Source organism: Nothoprocta perdicaria, unplaced genomic scaffold, assembly GCF_003342845.1.
Source record: "Nothoprocta perdicaria isolate Ctin4 unplaced genomic scaffold, notPer1 scaffold_294, whole genome shotgun sequence".
Taxonomy (NCBI): domain Eukaryota; kingdom Metazoa; phylum Chordata; class Aves; order Tinamiformes; family Tinamidae; genus Nothoprocta; species Nothoprocta perdicaria.
Window position 1 is genome coordinate 604,554 of NW_020455526.1, and position 19,202 is coordinate 623,755.

The following is a 19,202-nucleotide window of genomic DNA, read 5'->3' on the forward strand; positions in this document are numbered from 1 at the left end:
GCGTCCCTTATTTCCTGGGAATCTTGGGAATACAAGAGAGCCCTTCATTGCCTAGAAAACGCCAGTGAAMTGCTGTTTAATACATATTTGTAGGATTCTGCTGCCCACCCATGGGTCCGGTTTTACTTCAGCTGGAATTAATCCCAAGGGCAGCAAGGCCRGGCGGGAAGGCACCCGACCCAAGGCGCTTTCCTTTCTGTTCGGCACMAAGGGTTTCTCCATAGTGACTTTTCTCTCCCCACTACAGCTGCAACTGCATACGTGAAACACTAGAAGTATTTCACGGCTTCCAAATCATTTTGTGTACAGTAAATTGTTCATTTTTTTCCAAAAACCACCTGCAAGAAGTCTGCATACCTCTCGAAGACTGAATTCCATCCTTCTCAGAAGTGTAGCGGATGAAACAGATCCTATAGCTCAAAATCAAAGCACAGTATTAAGGGCAGAGGGTGGCCCAGCCTGGGGACGGAGAGGGGTCACCCCATAAAACCCCCCAAAATCGCAGCTCGAGATCCATAACTGTGCTGTGTACACCGCTCTTGGCAATACCCTATATATTTACCTTACCAACTTGTTTAGAAGCCACAGCTGCTGCTACGTTTGCCTCTTCCCTTTGCAAAGAGGGATAATGTTAAAATAAAGCAGCTGGACAGCAACATAATCATTTAAGGCAATTTAGTAACAAATCATCATTTTAAAAATGGCTAGCAGCATTAAGCTATTTTAAAAAAAGATGTAATTTAGGGGACTAAGGGTAAATTAAGGCTTCTGTCCTCTAATTTTCTCCTCTAATCAGCCTAAATGGAAGCACTGCAGATGCATGGAAGAATGCTGTCCTTACAATAAACCCATTTACTATATGGATCCTCCTGGCTTTTAAAATTCAGTATTTAGGTGGCCTGTGCCCACCAACAAGTGAAGGCTTCTCGTTTTTAAACCTAAGTTTATTATTATCCTCCCAAATCTACAGGTGCTTTGGCAAAGCATGTAAGTGCAGGGAATCCTACCTTAACCTCTGACCATGGGGACCAGCTACCCGTCAGATGGAGAGGCACAAAGTCCTGCTAAAACGACACCAAGACACCTCGGGCCTTTGATGGGACCCATTTTACACATAACCAATGAGACACCATAGAATGCACATTTAAAAAGGCTATTCATAAAAACTGAAATTTATTTTATATTCAAAAAACAAACTGGGATTGTTGCTTGATAAAAATTATTCACACAGCATTCATGTCGTGAGTTTTTATTTTATTTTTGAAATGAAACCATTGTACATTGTACAAACCATAACTACTGATGGAATAAATAAGTGAAAAATTATACTGCTGTACAACACACACACACACAAATCATAAGATGGAAAACGATTAGGTATTGAAGAAAACAAAATTCTTTACACCTTCTAACAGGCCCTTAGATATAAAGAACATTCCAAAACATGACCATGTTTATGTATGAAGATAGCCAYCCAAAACCAATATTTTTATACTGCCTTGTTGATTATTTTTTTGTTGTTGTTTTGTAAGTGCCAGCACTTTTTGGAATGTTTAATAACTACTTTCCCAAGCATAAAAATTCCAAGGAATAGTTCTGCTATAAAATGTTTGGCTGAGTAAATCGCTTATTCGGAAGGCCTTCCCACATGTTCCACTCAGCTAATTTACTTGCTTGCTTCTAGTTTCTTTTGCTTTTGTAAATGAAGCTCCAACATTCAGCATTGTAGCAAGGAAGCACTTCTTGATATTTGCACTATTTCTAAAACATTAGCTGTTTGAGAACTTTCAGTCACCTTGAAGAAAATTGCATCTCTCCTTCTGCTCCGCATCCCAATGCTTTCAATAAACCCTTTTACAGTGAGTTCATAAAACAAGTTTCTGGTAGAGACAGGTCCAAGCCCCCCCAAAAAAAAAGCTGGATTTAGATCTGGCTTCAAACCTTACATGGGTTTGAATCCGATGTTCAGGTTTGGTCCCATCTGTACTTTCTGGCATTAAAATGTGTTTAATCACATCCGTTGGCCCATAAATGTTATCAGGCACTTCAAGAAAAGACTAATAACAGTCTTATACACTATTTTGGATTTCTTCATACCAGATAATGTCAAAGCCTCTTCTCTCAGAGACTGACAATAACAGGTTTAAGGAACCCAAATCTATCTGCTTGTTCAGTTGTCTGTTGTCACTAGAATCTCTGATTAAAAATAAAAAGTTCTGAATGTACTTTGTATAAGCTGTAAATAAAGCATTACTACTTTAGAAACAAAGCCTCTAGGAATATGGTTATGGTGTCTTGTTTTTTTTTAAGCCACAGAACAAAGAACAGTTCTGAGCAGAAGCCACAGGAGAGAAAAGGAAATTTATGCTTAAACCTGTCAATGTCAATAATGCCAATAAATGCTTCTATCTAATGAAAAACTTTGAGGTATTTTAGTGCTATTTATATATTTATTTCTTCCTAAAGTACAGGAATTAGTTCCTAAACCAAAAGTCTATTTACTCCCTTGGAAACACCTACAAAATAAAAGTAAAAAACTTGCTGTGATGCACCTGAAGAGAGTGATTAGTAAACATGACTACTTTTCAAAGGTGGCATCAGATTAACTTTATCCTTAAAAATAAGAAAAAGCTAGTAAAACAAAAATATTTGTAAGTTTGAATCTTTCTAAATTTGCCCATTTAATATAGCAATAGAATTTCTCACAAAATATCACTTAAATCTGAATGTAATATACATACAAATCAATTGTCACTGACCAGTTATCCACATTTTAGGCATACACACAGTTCAAGAGCGAATTCCACCATTTCATTGCATATTTTGTGCAAATATTTTCTGGCTCCTCATTTCCTTATTTTCAGAACGTTAATGGACTTCATGATCAGACCAGAAATCCCAAAAACTTATTAGGGAGCACACTGTTTTCGTGAATGATTTGCAATCCAATTTTATTTAGTTGAAATCCAAAGAGTTTATTTCAACATAAAGAAGTCCCGAAACTGAGTGTTGTATATTATCTGGAGTTTAATCCTACAAACACTTTATGGAAGGTCAGTATTGGCTCCCCGGTCCTCCCTCCCGCCATCCCCGTCCCCTGACTTCCCCGTTGTTTTTCATAATAAAACGGTAATTGCAAAYGCAATGCAGTAGTCTAAGTGCAAGCCATTTTCACTATTGGAGAATTCAGAAATAAATAAGCTTAATGAAGAGCTAATTATGAAAATGTATCAACTGGAAGCAATTTTTTTTTTTCCTCATTTAAAAAAGTATTTACAGTTCTTAGCTTACAAACTATACGCAACCATTTTCCTAGCCGTGAGATCATAATTTAAATTACAAGTTCCATCTCCCAAAGTGAAGAGGGATGAAGGGCCCAATGCAGCCGCACGCGCGGACACGTCGCACGTTCCCAAGTGGGAATGAGCGTCTCCCACTGACCCCAGCTACTTCTAACTGGGTGCCCAMCCTGCAAGTGCAAAGTCCCCTGCAAGATCAAGCCCTTGGGCCCTGATCCTGGCACTCCAAATGCCACAATCCGAAGGGAGCTGCACATCCTCAGCACCTCCCAAGCAGTTCAGCCTAAGCAGACTTCAACATAATTGAAAAACATTTCTACCCACGATGTAGAAACGACGGAAACAACAAGGCTTATTTACAAGACTTGCTGAAATGAAAGGAGAATCCCAAATACAGTATTGACCTCAGACATAGAAGTAAACATCTTCTGATGAGACAGTACAATAAAATCCAGTTCAGTGAAAACCTGATATCAAAAGAGACCAATTCAAAATAAATTCACTGTGCATCAATCCCTTTGATCCTATTTATGTACATAGTGGAACTCTTCTGTAAAGAAAGTTGTACCCAGTACAGAGATCTGGACCTAATACGTAAGTATTTTAACTGTTGTATTATAGGAAATACGCAGATCTGGACTATAAATGGTAAACAGATGTTAACTTCTGATGAAGTTAAGTATTTAGAAGACCAAATTTACAGTTGCGAATGCCATGCATTCAATAAAGATCTCCACTATAGCTGCTAAAATAAAATATCAAGCTCCTTTTTCTCCTTGGACTCCAAGAGTGAAAATGGCTTCCTGATCTGTATTTATTAAAATTTAAGCACCAGGGATTTAAAATAAAAAAGAAAAAAAAAAACCCAAAAACAAACAAAAAAACCCTCCAAACCAAAACAAACAAAAATAAAACCTAAACAAACAACCAAAAACCTTACTACATGGCATTATACAAACATAGGCCACTTTGCAAAGGAGACTTTTGCAAAACAACTTTTAAAAGTTAGCACTGTTTTCAGAACACAAGGCACAAAACAAAAGCAGACATCACGCCAGAACAATGAACTTCACATGAAAGCTAATAACTGACCTGTACCATCCTTAAATATCTTACATTGTTAAATAGAGAAATGAAAAAAAAAAAAAATACAGCAGCAACATAATTGTAATTTTGACTTTAGAAACAGTGCGTAGACCCCTCCTGAGTTGTTTACTCCAACCATTTCAGAGACAGTAACTTAAAAGTTCTCAACGTTTGTTTCACAGGAAAAAGTTTTCAGTGTCTGAGAAGTTAAACCTTTGTCAGGCTTTCTTGGATTTTCGCTTGGTAAACTTGAAAAGTTAGGAGTTCTGTCCTCATCCAAGAGAAGATGCTTAAGTAAGGTTGTTCTATAATTAAGCCCACCGATGTACCTTACATAAAAACTGACCAGAAAAAAAATCTATAGTCTAAATCTCTTCAACATTTTGTTGGGAAGCCTCTACTTTCATCTTTTTAGAAGGTGGCACTCCTTCAGAGTCCTTAACAGGGGGGGAAAGAAAAACATTCATGTTATCAGTGCACTGAACCACACGTGCCATAAACATCAAACAAGAAGCAAGAGCAAATTCCCCCGTGTGTTATTGAGAAAATACAAATAATCCCTGGATATGAGAATGACAGGACAAGTCAATTTGCTTCCTGGAATCACTCTTCTACTTCCATCCTACCTCAGCTTCTTTACACTTCTTGTCATCTGCTGAAAAAGAGCTAAATTCTAGTGAATACTCCTCATGCACCAGCCCGATGAACTGGGTTTCCTTTAGCTCCACATTCAAGCACACAAGTGCATGTGAATTTGCTCCAGCTGTAGCCACAGTAACCTCTACAGGACAGAACATGCAGGGTTTGGAAAGAGCAAGGGGTGCACTGGAACAAGCCAGCCATCCAGAAGGAAAACCCACGGACTGAGCAGTGCTTATTTGCAGATCCCACTGTGAAGGGAGCAATTACAAGGAAAATCTCCTCCCTCCACTTTTTGAGTATTCCAGGAAGCGTAAATGTCCACTGAATTAACACCTGCTTTTCAACTGCTATACATATTTACTTTTATAGAAAGTATTTTACATCTGAACGAGTCTCTAAAGGCCTTTCCAGTAGCTTAGGTCCAAGGAATTCATTCGTAATATTAAATGTTTGCATTTACTTAGAAAACTAATACAGCCTAGTATTAAGCAACCTAAAAAGTAAACTAGTCTGTTTTAGTGTTCCTGTTAAAGYTGCAAGAAATGCAAGAAGCCAACAAAATGAATCATAAGAACAGACACATACATATACATTTAATAGTTTACAACGTCCATTTAATACTCTACCACTGCTTTATTACTGTCATCTTAGGAAACGAGCCTGAATGGCCTCCTTAAATTTGCCTTTAAGAAAAATGTTCTCTTCCAAATTCCAAATAATTGCACTCCAATTGCACTGCAATTCCAATAATTTGCACTCAAAAGTTACCTGAGAGTTTTTAGATGCCTCTGTAATTACATCATTTTCTCCAGAGGACTGAATTTCTGCTTTCTCTGAACTGTTCATAGAATTTTCCATTGAAGACTGTGAATTCTGTTCGTCAGAGGTATCTGAAATCGCAAGAAATCATTTTAAACAAATGGAAGAGCTCAGCGGGAGTTTTTAGGTTGTTTTCTCACTAGCAACATTCCCAAAATAAAATTTTCAGAGTTAGATGATAATTCACATTCATAACAACACTGTAAATTGGAACCAAGCTCAAACTCCTGAGCCAAAACCACAGGCTGCTGCCACTGGAGCAGAGACCTTGGCCTTCCCGCTACGGCCGGACACAATTGCTGGGATGGGTCCCTAGAGGGAGCTCAGCTCACACGTGCCCTGGATCACAAACTATTCCAGAGCTATTTGCAAACAAGCTGCAACACAAACTTCGTAAAAGGGCTGAAACTTCCTCCCAACCACAAGTAAGAGGCTGCTACAGAAATCACTGAATTGTGACAACAAACGGACCTAAAATTGTRTGGTTGAGGAAAGGGAATCAAATTATCCCAGCTGAAATTCAGTCATATATTTAAAATCCACCTTCTTTCCTGTCACAACTTCTAGCTTGGCATTCACTAATTCAACTGGCTAGCTTAACCATCAAGGGAATATGTCTGGTGCATGCAAGCAGGGTTTTCCAGCTTGCAATAGCTCATACCTGCTGCCAGTTCAACCCTAACCTGTATATTTTTTTTTTTAATCTTTTCCTTCTCTCCTCCTAAAAACATGACCTACCCTGCAGGACTCACAGTGTAAGCACTCAATCCACTTGGAGGGAGAACAGGGGGATTTAAGCAGTCTTTACTGGTTAAATTCCATTAGGAGTTGAGCACAGTATGTTGATACAGATTCATCCCAAAAGTCTGGTACAGAAAAGCAGTTCTACACCAACAACAATATAAAGACTGGATCTCATTCTTCCCCCTCACCATAGTGGAGACATGAGGGACCTTCCTGACACCCGCGCAGTAACGAAAGATGCACAAGGTCATTAACCCTGTCCAGCTGAATAACGTCACAATTCAAAGGGTTTCAGCGAACTTCACTTCTGGAAAACGAGAAACTTTCTAATAAATGTAAAAACACAGCATACAGCCACATTAATAAATGAGTAGGCTTTTTTTTTTTAAATCAATATTTCTTCATTTTACAGTAAATAGCTCTGGAACTAATCCAGAGAACCTGGTATGACTCTCCCTGAATCTAAATTTAGTTATGGGAGCATGTGTGCTATATAATAATCTTACACAAACAGGTTCAGACAATATTAAACCTAGGAGGAAACCCTTAGACCCTTCAGCACCACTGAAAAGGTCAGCTGAGACTTCCTTTTAAGGCTAGGGCTTTCTGATATATTTCAATTTGATAATTGGTTGTCAAATTTTAACCCCAATTAACAATGACCTCACATAACCATGATAAAAGGTCTAAACTTAAATTCGTTAGTGGATCTGCTAAGCCAAGAATGGAATCAGTAGGACATAATTTAATTGCTTTGCTATGGGAAGAATTCTGCAATCAAATTATTAGAGTGGTGTTAAGGACATCTTTTATCTGCTATAATAGGATGAAGAAACTTATCTTCTGAAGCATATAAATACTGAGCGTGTTCCAATTACCCAAAATACCGCTCACAGAACACGGTTTAGAACAATTTCTTAACCCCCATATATTTTTAATCTGTGAAGAACTGCAGTAAAATATTCTAACACCTTTAGAATATTAGGACCTAATTCAGAACTAGCTTTTGAGTAAGTAACTGCGGGGACTAAGAAGAGTAAATTAAATTGTAGTTTACACAATAAAAATCTCACCTCCATTTTTACTTTCATGCTAGGTAATGAACACTCTCTAATCTCCTAAAATAACACTTGCCAGGATTTGTGTGATTGAATAGTTACAGCAGTTATTAAATTATTTTTATAAACGACTGAGAATATAATAGCTACAAAATCTCTAGGAAAAAAAAAATCCCTAGAAAGACCTCGAATGTAAATCTGACCTCTCTTGCTCTACGGAACGATGACTGGGAAGCAAGAGAGGCTTGGCACATTTCAAACAACATCTCAAAATGCTGAGATCCAAAAGCCGTTACTTTCACACCATTATTATTCAGTCTTTGAAAGGGAGAGCTAGATAAAATACATCAGAACTAAAGGGTAACTTCTTTGCTCAGCTTTGAGGACGGTCTTTCCAGCTCACCTTCTGAACCAGGCTGCTCCTTTGCTTCCGACTGAGGTTCGTCAGACTTCACCTCAGTGCCATCCGCTTGTGTTGTCAAATTCTGCTCTGGGGCTGGACTTGAATTACTACTGTTTTCTTGTTTTATCGGAGAAGCATCAGCTATTGAGCTCTGGTTGCTGTTGTCATCTGTTAGGAAAAGAATTAAAAAGAAGTCATTCTAGCTTTGTAAGATCTGAATACAAATAATACCTTAGTTCTTTCATATTTTATTTTTCATCTACTATGTCCAGTTAACACAGGCCATAGTCTCGCTTGCTGGACAGCTAAGCAAATCCAGAAGCAATTAGAACATTACTGTGTTTAATTCTTTTCTACACCACTACTGCAATGATTTCTGCCCTTTCAGCCTGTACTATAATGCAGGTGTTTTTAAGACACAATATTATGAGTTAAATTGTATGCTAGGTATGCAAGCTGATCTACCTCACTTTGCACCTGTACAATCGTTACATCCAGAGGACTACAGGAACATATAAGCTGCTGATGGGACCTTCTCTTTCCAGAGCAGTCTGAAGTCAGATTAGAAAAAGCTTATCGTGAAATTTTACAGGATGACTTAAAAATACTATCGATAAGCTATATAAAAAAAAGTATTATATTCACTTCACATATGGGGAAACAAGACGTAAGAAAGTTAAATGATCTGACCAAGGCAAAAGTTAAGAAGTCTGCAACACAGATCAAAAATTAATCCAGATCTGTGAATATCCTGCTCAATCCTTTAATCACAAGGCCATCCTTGCTATAAACACTGCAAAAGCCAGCGAGGCAATAAACTGCAAACAACGCTGCAACAAAAAATTTACATCCCACCTAGAAGTGACCCCGTATAATCAGCTCAACTATTGCCACATTCTCAGTCTACTCGCTACCCAAACACGTAGAATTTTAAAAAAAATTAAAAGCTGAGCTGTGAAGGCTCCTCTGTAATAAATACCATGTTAACATGCACCAGCTCACACTGTATTCTTAACGGATCTAACAGTGTCTGGCTTTGGCAAGCAAAAAATGCTTTTTCTTCCTTGTTTTTTTTGTTTTGTATTTTTGTTGTTGGTGGTGGTGGTGTTTTAACTGATCATTCCAGCAAAGCTGAAAACCTCCCAGCAGGAGGAAGAGGCCACAGAACCACAGCATTTAACAACTGGTAAGACATCTACAAAACAGAAAGCCAACTGAATATCTGGTATTATTCCCACTTTGGCCCAAACATGGTCCTGTCCATATATGTGATTAATGCAGAATCTGACATGATTAGCTTTTATTTTCACAGCAGTGTAACAGGGTGTTTGGGGCTGACCTTCTCCCACTCACCATGCATGTCCATCATCCCTGGAGAAGAGCTGTTTTCTGGAGTGGTAACTTCCGAGCCACATTTTTCATCTTTGCCTTTTTTCTTATTCTTATTTTTCTGAGAAAAAGACATGTACCCAAACAGATGATTACCAGAAAGAAAAATATCATGCTTCAATATAAAACTCTTCCCACTCATTACTTGGTAAGCATCTCACTTGACTTTCAAGTGAGAAATAAGCCCGAGAACCGCTGCAATTATCAAGAACGCATCAGTCCCAATGATCACAGGACATTTTTGTAATTGCATTCACAATTCTAGTCACATTCTAGTCACAAAGCACTAGAATATTGAACTCTTTATCTAGAAACTCCAGCAATGGTTAGCACTTGAGCACGGTTTTCATCTTCAAATCCCTGCACGATCTCTGTAAAACGACAAAGTCCTCAGAGCTACGCCTGATTCTGCAAGTGTGGAACCCAAGGAGCAAGGATTGAGCGCCCTGGCAAAATCCAGGAGGAGCTTTTGGGAGGTGCACGTGGGCCACTGACCAACCCAAAGAGCTACCAACGCAAGGCCAAAGGCAGCCCTGCTACAACATCTAAAGGGAAGAACATCCCTGATCAAAGACTCAGGAAACTATCTGCATTCTGAGCTCACACTCCTGCTGCTGTATGGTATGTATATTAATTCCCAGCTTCAAAACTTGGTATATTCTCTTTTCCTCACCAGGAAGGTTGTAGAAAGCACCTAGAAATATGCATGAATCCACAACAGCAATAAGGACAGAGATTTGGGATTTTTAACACTAAGATGACAACTACTGACCTCTTTCTCAACGACCAAGACTGCAGAGACCTCTTCCCTACACCTAACGCTGYTTATTCACTAACACTAAAAGATCAATGAAGAGGAAACAGACTGGCATAAAACAAAGAKCATAAAGTAATAAGATTAAATAAAGAAATCCCACATGAACAATAGGTCATAGCACGCTCATGACCAAGACAACAGCACACACTCCAAGCACTGAGACAAAGGCAGAGATGGTAGCACCCATCACGTGGGAACTCTGCAGCAGTTCCAATTAAGAGCTGACGGAACGGGTCTCCCAGGAGCACGAGGCCACCGCGCCGCTCTCGGAGAATCCTGCCGAGGAGACGATTCAAAGCCTGACTCTGGGGGCAATGGTCAGCAACCCACCCATTTGGGTGACACAGTGCCCTCCAACCAGGGAAGAAAATAAAACCACAGTCAAACGTAGTCAAAGACTGCAGAAGAAATCCAACAAGTGAGATCTGGAAGGATTTTTCCATCTATTTTTAATATATTTGGCTTTTTATTGCATTTTTACTTCTTGGAGAAGAAATGGAATAATTCAGATTTTATTCCATATATGGAACTGAGGTGAAAACATATGGAGTTAAAATTGCAAAACTAGAATTCAAAGAGAATGTCATCTCTTTTAGTGAGCAACTTTCCCCCTCTAGATCGAAAGGCACAAGGGACCCCAAAGAAATATTGACAGAATGACTGCAAGCAACTTCAGCTGAGGTTTAAAAAAAGTTGAGCTATCAAAGCCATGAGGTTCCCTAACAACCTTCCAAAAGTAGTAGGAGGCAAGAGCCCACCTAACTAMATCTAGTTTTGTGTTTGTTTGTTTATCTTTTAAGGGTTAAAATGGTTTAGGGATATGCAAGAGGGAAGCAGAATCTAAACCACATTCTCTGAAATGAAAGACAACTTCCATTTGAACCACTGAGCAGTAAAAAAGACACCATTCCCCTATTCTAGTAAAAAGCAATTATTCTCCATCTTCTCCTGCATATGTAAATTAAATCAGATATAAAAGCATGCCAAAAAACAAACTGCTAAGATAACACCTACCCAATATTTATTTGTTAAATATATTCAGATTTGTTTTGATGAGAACTTGGAGGGTCTGACGCCAAACCTACAACATCAAGTCTGCAGTGCTGGCAGCAGAACAGCCTCTGCTTGTGACATGCACAACGTGACTGCAGGATGTTCAAGTGAGTGCCTTTGAAGGAATGTCCTAAATTCAGCAAATCTGGGGCCTAAGCCTAAAAATGATGGCTGAAATACCGCAATTAAACGCTGCACACACAGGCCTTTAAATAAACTCCTGCTTCTTAAGAGAGAATCTGACTTTAGCATCAGCAGACGTCACACTGAAAATTAATCCAAGAACCTCACTAGGAGCGTGTGTCAAACTTCCACAGCATCCATCACGCGAGCATTGCACAACTGTAGGAAAATAATCTTCAGAAACCCTTGACATAGCAACCCACAGGCATAAATATCCTAAAATCACACAAATAGCACATCCTTTTCCCCCTGTGCATCAAAAAAAAATCAAGACCAAATATTTGAGTACTAGACAGAATGAACATTTTTCTGAGAAACCAGGAAAGGTTTCCCAATCCACAAGTGATCATTTCATAGGCATCACTGTTCAAGTTTTGAAAGCACCCAAGTGGCTCACCACAACTTCCAGAGTCAAGAAAAGGTTTGGCACAACCAAAGGCACAAAAAAAAATAAACTCTGTTTAAAATAACCCCATTCAAAAGTAGGCCCTGAATATTCTGAATAAGGCAAGTCCATGACACCGACTCTTCCAAAAACTGTTATTTTACAGAWTTACTAACAGAGCAATGTTCTTTCAAATAGGGCTTCCTTCACATTTCAAATAAAGTGAAAACACAGGATAGTCCAAGAAGAGAGTATCAAACTAGTATATACCCCACTATGTCAACAATTTACTGTGGAACCACTAASTAATATTCTCACCATAACAACATTTCCATTTTACAGTTATTCCATCGATACCTTAAGCTAAAAACAATGCACAGGTGCTGTCAACTTTGATTTTTAGGTAGGCTGCTCTTGTGCCAAGTGACTGTATCATGGGAAATAAACAGTACTTCCCCAGTGTACACTATGAATGCAAATACGATACATACATAAAGCACTGAGCATGAGAAAATGGGCATTACAATAGAAGCATTTGCTGTACTGCTTCAACTGGACATCTTACACAGATGTCCAAATGAAGATGTTCAATACAGCTRATCTCCCAGTTCCATAGGGTTTTCCTGGCCTTACTTCAGTGTTTTGTGTCTCTGGGCAAAATACCAGCGGTGCTTCATGATGCACAGATACAAGAACGCATTCTCTGAACAGTTTCATAGCAAATACCTTCCTCTAACTCATCAGACAGGGGAAAAAAAGGAACTGTGTATATGTTTGTGTATATATGTATGTGTGTATATATATATACACACAYACACGTGTGTGTATTATTTACATAAATACAAACACAAACACACACATGTATTTCCATTATTATACTGGGAAATAGTTTCAAAGTCAGTTGCAAACAAAGTACAAAAATTCTGTGTTTCAAGCCCAGCGTTTAATAATTCTCTAAGAATTGATCCAACGCTACTCGGGGAAGGCTGCCACCTACTGAACCATCAACATCACTTTCTGTGAACACCAGCACTTCCCCTAGAGCTCCTACATTCAAATGCTCACAAGACTGATACCAGTCTTAACTTAAAGGCTACAGAAGAACATTTTTCTTTCAATCTTCCCCAAAAATGATTCTCCGCATCCTGAAAAAGGAGGACATTGCAGGATACTTACATCGTCRACTTTAGGCTCCGTTACTGGCACCCATTTGTAAATCCTTAGGGATGTGTCGCCAACTGTCACCCACTTCTTCTCCCTGTAGAATTATAATGCAGAAGTTAAACTTCACATTCAAAATAAAGCCATCTACTATTTTAAGTTGTCAGAGACTTAAATAGGCTATTAGGTAGGATGAGCTCTATTACATCGCCTTTAGTGCTGTATTGTGCAAATTGTTCTTTGCATTTCAAGAATGTGTTAGAGCACTGCTAACTTCCAGAAATGTGAGGGCTGTTACTTGCCTAGGAGTAACTGCAATAGCAGTGATGAGGTCTGGMTTCGAGGTACGGTTAAGGAGAAGAGCTATTCAAAATGCAGATTTAATGCTTACAGCTTTCGCTCAACTTTCTAGAGAGAAGAAGAGGTTTTAGACAGACCAGTGTGTTTTGGTTGTCACGAAGCTGTTTAATGGTATTAAGAAATCTCAAGTGCATTTTGACCATCTGAGGTTTATTTTTAGATAGAAATCTGCTGCTAGCAATCTAACATTCACTCACAGTCCTGCCAGACAGCTCTGAAATTTTAGCCTTAGAACCGAGAGCCTCAGTGGTAGCAGCACRTGCTGCGATGCCGGACTCGGAGCGAGGGAGCCGGGCTCTCCYGGGACACGGGCGAGGGAAGCGGCGTCACCTGCAGCACTCTGGGCAGCCCCTGAGTTCCGAGCCCAGTTCCGAGTCAGGAACCGGCAGGAACCGACTGAACGGGAGGGAAACGTGGCCGGAGGTGGCACTAACGTTASGGGCTCGACGGGCGCAGAGTGCGGAGGTGGTGCCGGGCGCCGAGGCAGGGGGTGAATTCCCCAAACTCTTTACAGCAGAACATCAGAGCAAGGTCCAGAGGGGCAGAGAAATTCATCCCGTTTCTGTGATCAGCTTTCGGGTCACAGACTACCACTGCCGGGGTCCTGGGTTTGCAATACAGCTCTGCAAATGGATCAGTTAAAAGTTAACAACACAGACCAATGCCATTAACGCTTCAAGAACATCTGAAATTAATTTGGCATTGGATCTCAAAATAAGCATTTTTTTTTTTACTTCTTTAGGGGAAAAAAAARRAAAAAAAATGCATTTAAATACTAGATTTGCAATCTAGTTACAGGGTGTTTTTTAATTCTTTGCAGGATGGGGGAAGCTGGATATGACTCCACATACATAAGTGATATCTCTGTTTTTAGAAAGGGTTTCCGGAATCAGAAGCAGCCACGTTGTACGAATGTCACAAACGCCCCGTTTGCTTTCTCTACTAAAGCCAATCTGACTGGTTTTCCCTTTAAAGGAGGCACTTTCCTGTTAATAAAATAAATAAATAAAAGGACATTGCAGTTTTAGATCTGTCCGCAAGGACACTTTAATTATAGAATTRTTTCAGATTTGTTTTTTCCCACTGCACTTCCTGGAGTGCAGTTTTTCTCGGTGTGTTTAGATTCATCCATTTAGGTACAGTAGATGGCTAAAATATGTCCAAAAAAAMCCAATTTTATGCTATTTGAAGCCCTATTGCTAGACATGACAAAAATGACAGTAGATATGAGGGCATGTAAACAATGAAAGCAGACTTAATTGTGAAGAGATGATCATGTTTGTTTTTCTTTCACAGATAAAAGACAAACTAAACTTGTTTCTGGTTAGGAAAAACCTTTGCGATTATGGAAATAAAGCCTCTTGGCAGGATTTTGTTTTGGGTGGGGGAGGAGGTGAATAAATGCTTAAAAATCAAGATTTCAGCCTTTTCCTACAGCAAAATATTACTTAGAGATGCTGCACTGGAAAACCAAAAGTTCAAGATACCTGTTAGCATCTCAAAGCAGCCTCACACAGCATCTTCACTGGACAGACTGTAGAACACAGGAGGAAACCTATATTAGTAACTTTTTCTTTCTAGTGTTAAAGTTAACCCTGACATTTTAATTCTTTTGAGCTTCTTAAGTACCCCTTTAAATTGTGATAACCTGCAGCTGTAGGATTTTTTTTTCCCCCTGATTTCAATACACAGTATTTCAGACAACACTGGGAATAAGGATATTTTGTGATGGATTTACACCAACATCCCAGTCCTGCAAGCACTTCTGATTAAAAAGAAAACCCATCACTGAACTGCTATTATTCAGATATTATTACATGTGTAAGCATTTACAGTACTGAAACTTTAAGACTATATATTAATAGGAAAACAAAAGACAAGCTCCTATCACTAGCAGCGTAAACACAAATTTGTTAACAAAGAAATGTAATGGAGTTTCAGACATCTAAGATTAACAGGGTAAAATAACTTCAGAGATTGAGGGTTATTGCAAACAAAGCTTAAAGTATCTGTAGTATTTCTTGCCACAAAAAAAAAAAAATTAATAATAATAATAAAACACAGTTCTACTCTGAACCTTCTTTTTTCTTTTTCCTTTTTTTTTTACCCCCTTCTCTCTTCTGAGCAAAGTCCCAACTCCAATCTGCTGTTGAGGGAGCATTCCCTTTTATTTGGTTAGAATTAACAATTTATTCATGSTGGCTAAACGCTGTGCAAACTGCAGAACACTCTGGTTGACCAAGTGCCAGGGCGAGAGGCAGGAACTGTGTGAATCCCAGTTGGATTCTCCACGGGCCTTCCCTTCCTGTCTCTAAAAGGGACCTGCTGCTGAAGCCACTCATCCTGGGGACACTTAGACCAGACTCCCAGCCCAAGTTAAGTCTGTTCCAGCTTGGCCAGGCRATCACTAGGCAACACTCTGACTACCCTGTCACACTACACAGGGTGATCTCTGTACGGACTGGATTGGAAGGGGCACAAAACACTACCAACCTGACAGTTACTCACACTGAGCGTTTGGCAATTACTAAAATCAGTTGCTTGCAACTATCTGACAAACTCCACAGCTTTCCCCCCCACCAAAATGTACATTTTCCTGGTTTTAAATCTGTGCTTCCATAAATGACCCAAGCATAACAAAAGGAAAAGGTCCAAACATAAAATATATACACAATATTTCTCAGCATGGAAGATTAAAACCAAGAAAATGAAATTACCTTCAATACTTTAATTCTAATAAATTTTAAAAATAGTCAGTGCAATAGAAAGAAAAATAAAAAAGGCTTACATTTATCTTAAAATTGTGTTAAAGCACTTACATTTTGACCCACACCATTTTAAAAACAGTCGAGGATACGGACTATAAGTATTAATATCAACACTTTTTTTACCCTTATGCCCCAGGCATACTATTACCCTAGAATTTGCACAATTATACACCCAAATCCCCCTTCTAAATAACCCAAAAGTCTTAAATATATTTATATTTTGAATAACCCTAAAGGCTCCAAAGATGAGCATCAAGTTTCATGTATAAAAGTAATATACGGTGAGCAAACACAACAGTGTATATTACACTTATACATAAAGTGTCAAGGCAGCTTTTGCAGCAGCAGCGAGTGCTAGAAACATTTGATGGCAGGGAAGCAGAAAGCCTTTACTGCCAATATATTCCGAGATCGAGGCAGAGGCTTCTGCGCCCGTTTGGCATCAACCCCGACTACCACTCGCAGCGCGATCTGCGTGCCCCGCTTTGCTCCCACATACCCCATCGTCTGCTGATGCTCACGAAGAGATGCCATAATGCTGAATTGATCACATCACACTCGCGTGCATTGCAACAGAGTTGGGTGACAATCACAGAATTATGACCTCCCTGTGGGATCAAGCAAAGGAGAAAGGGGAATGGGAAAGAAAAGGCCATTATTATACACACAAAGTGCTGTCAGGTGCAGAAAAGAGGGTTTTTTTCTTGCAGGGCAGGCTGGCTTTGCCGAGCACACCTGGTGCTAGCTGGATATTTGTCTGGCCACTAATATGAAGCAGCCCCACATGTATATGGTGTCTCTGGACCATGCTACAAATAGGATAAAACAGAATGTAGCATTTAAAATGAATGGGAAATATCAGTGGTTAAGAACACCTCTCTCTTGCAGCTTATTTAAGTATGTTGCATTACAAGCATCCTCTTTTAATGTAATGGCAGCATGTTTTTAAGCAGGTTCTGCTGGGTTCAGCACTGCAACCAGTGCCTTTTCTTGCAGTAACGAGAAACACGGCTCTACATATGATAAAAGCTCCTCCTTTCCAAACAGCCGACTTTCTCTGAAGTCAAAAAGAAATAATTACGAGCCAGAAAAACTCTCAGTTTGACCATGACAACTGTGTCCAGGTAACTTCACTATTCCTACRTAATTCCTCAGAACACATGAGGAAATTTCTCATGTCAGTCACCACTACGTGAAGTGCAACCTTAGCGGGAACCAAGCGCCGTCAACGTCTCAATGGTCACAGCCTGACCCAACTGGACCCACCTGGTAGCATCAGACAGTCAGTCTTTTCTAAAGATATCACATTAAGAAGTTCTAGGTCTTAACCACTTTTCGGATTGAAAATCTGTTGCGAGAAGGAAGCAGTAAAACCTGCAGAAGCCCAACCCTGGAGCATTACATACCGAACACAAATATTCGGTGAAGCCTGGAAGGAGACAATGAACAGAAAAGCCACAGTCTCACAGCCTGGAAACTCTGCTCCCTCACCAGCCACAACCAGAGATGCCAGCCAGGTTATCTGGGAAGGAAACTCGATCCCACTGCCTAGAGGTCATTTTGCTCCACATTTCCACACAACAGGCTTTGTTTTAAACTACACCCTAGTCAGGTTTGCTTCAGTAGCCAAATCCCTTCCATAACAAATATTTAGGACTTTCTGTAACTACTTCCATCAGTTCTCCAAGATCACCTCTTCCTTACGAAGCGTTATCACTCTCTCTAGACTCCTGCTTTGATGAACAGGAGAGAAAAAGGCAAAGCGACTCACGCAAAGGCCCTGCAATCCAGTGACAACAGAAGAGGATTTCCTCGTTCCTGGAGCGTTCYTCGTGTCAGGGCACCTGTCCCAGCCCCACCAGGCCCTGCTGCCTGCACCGACGTCCAAAGGTTCACAAGCCCGAGGTACCCAGGCAAATTATTTCACTGCCTGAAGACCTCCAGTTGCTGACACTGCACCATGTCCACTATGCTTTTGCCCCATAAAACTCTGTATTTCCTACCATTTAATAAACCTATTTAAAAGGAAAAAAAAAGCATTTCTATTATTTGATGACGCTGGTGGAGAACAGAGTGGTTGTAGCCCCCTTTTCTCTCAAGGGCCTTTTAGAATCCACACACACTTGTCGACCTTTAAACCAAAACCAAATAACTCCATACTCTTTATAATTTATTAGTTAAATTTAACTCCAATCATTTTTTAACAGACTGGAAGAAATGTGACAACTATTGTTAAAATAAGTAGGTCTACAGACTCAGCCATGGAAAGCCAGCATTTTKCCACAGAGATCCCACACAACCACATATTCTGTACGACAGGAACCGGGTTTTCCTAAACCAGATGCTCATTCATGAGAGTGATTTAAACAAAGGAGATTAGCTTTAATCTTGGCATTAATGCAACTGTAACAACTCCAGCGTTTACTATGAGCTGGGCTCCAGTAACATCCCATGTGCCAGGCACGATACAAGCGCACGTAAACCGGTACCCGAGGACGGATTGGCATTTTCTGCGGGACAAGCTCTGTGCCGATGGAAAACAAGCACAGGGACGTGGCAAAGCAGCACCCAGCAATGCCCACAGCACCTTCCCGCGTGGGGAACACGCACAGAGCGATGGCACCTTGGCAGGTTTGCAGCACACGCTGTCCTGCAGATGCCCAGGGCTGAAATGCGGCGCCCGGCATGGGGAAGCCTCCAAAAATCCCCCTTGGAGAATCTTCTGAGCATTGCACGCGAGGTACTTCAGTCCTCAGCGGCTGCATTTCCACAGAAAAGCTGTGGATGGCAACAAATTGCTCCCATTATGCAAATGGAACTGCACACTGAAAATTGCCTATGTGGCTCTTGGTGAGAGGCAGGAATTGCTAGCGTGTAAAGTTCAAGTCTTTTCAAGACAGTTGAGCCACAAAACACAGAATCTCCCCTGCTAATTTTCTACTGCGCTGGGTTGCAAGTGAGCAGAGGGGGGGAAAAAATCATGCGATTTACCAGCAAATCATGATTCCTCTAAACACAGGGGTGCAAAATGGCTT

The 19,202-nt window shown here is 40.0% G+C and overlaps 1 protein-coding gene across 1 annotated transcript; it reads right to left on the minus strand.

Moving 5' to 3' along the window:
- Positions 1–1,949: 1,949 nt before the first annotated feature.
- On the minus strand, positions 1,950–16,671 carry BCL7A (BCL tumor suppressor 7A). The gene is made up of 6 exons (XM_026041796.1): positions 16,667–16,671; positions 13,055–13,136; positions 9,405–9,501; positions 8,052–8,219; positions 5,796–5,917; positions 1,950–4,822 (listed from the first exon to the last, which is right to left on the minus strand). Exons 1-6 carry the CDS (start codon positions 16,669–16,671, stop codon positions 4,751–4,753), a joined length of 546 nt encoding a protein of 181 aa, XP_025897581.1. The 3' UTR covers positions 1,950–4,750.
- Positions 16,672–19,202: the final 2,531 nt, after the last annotated feature.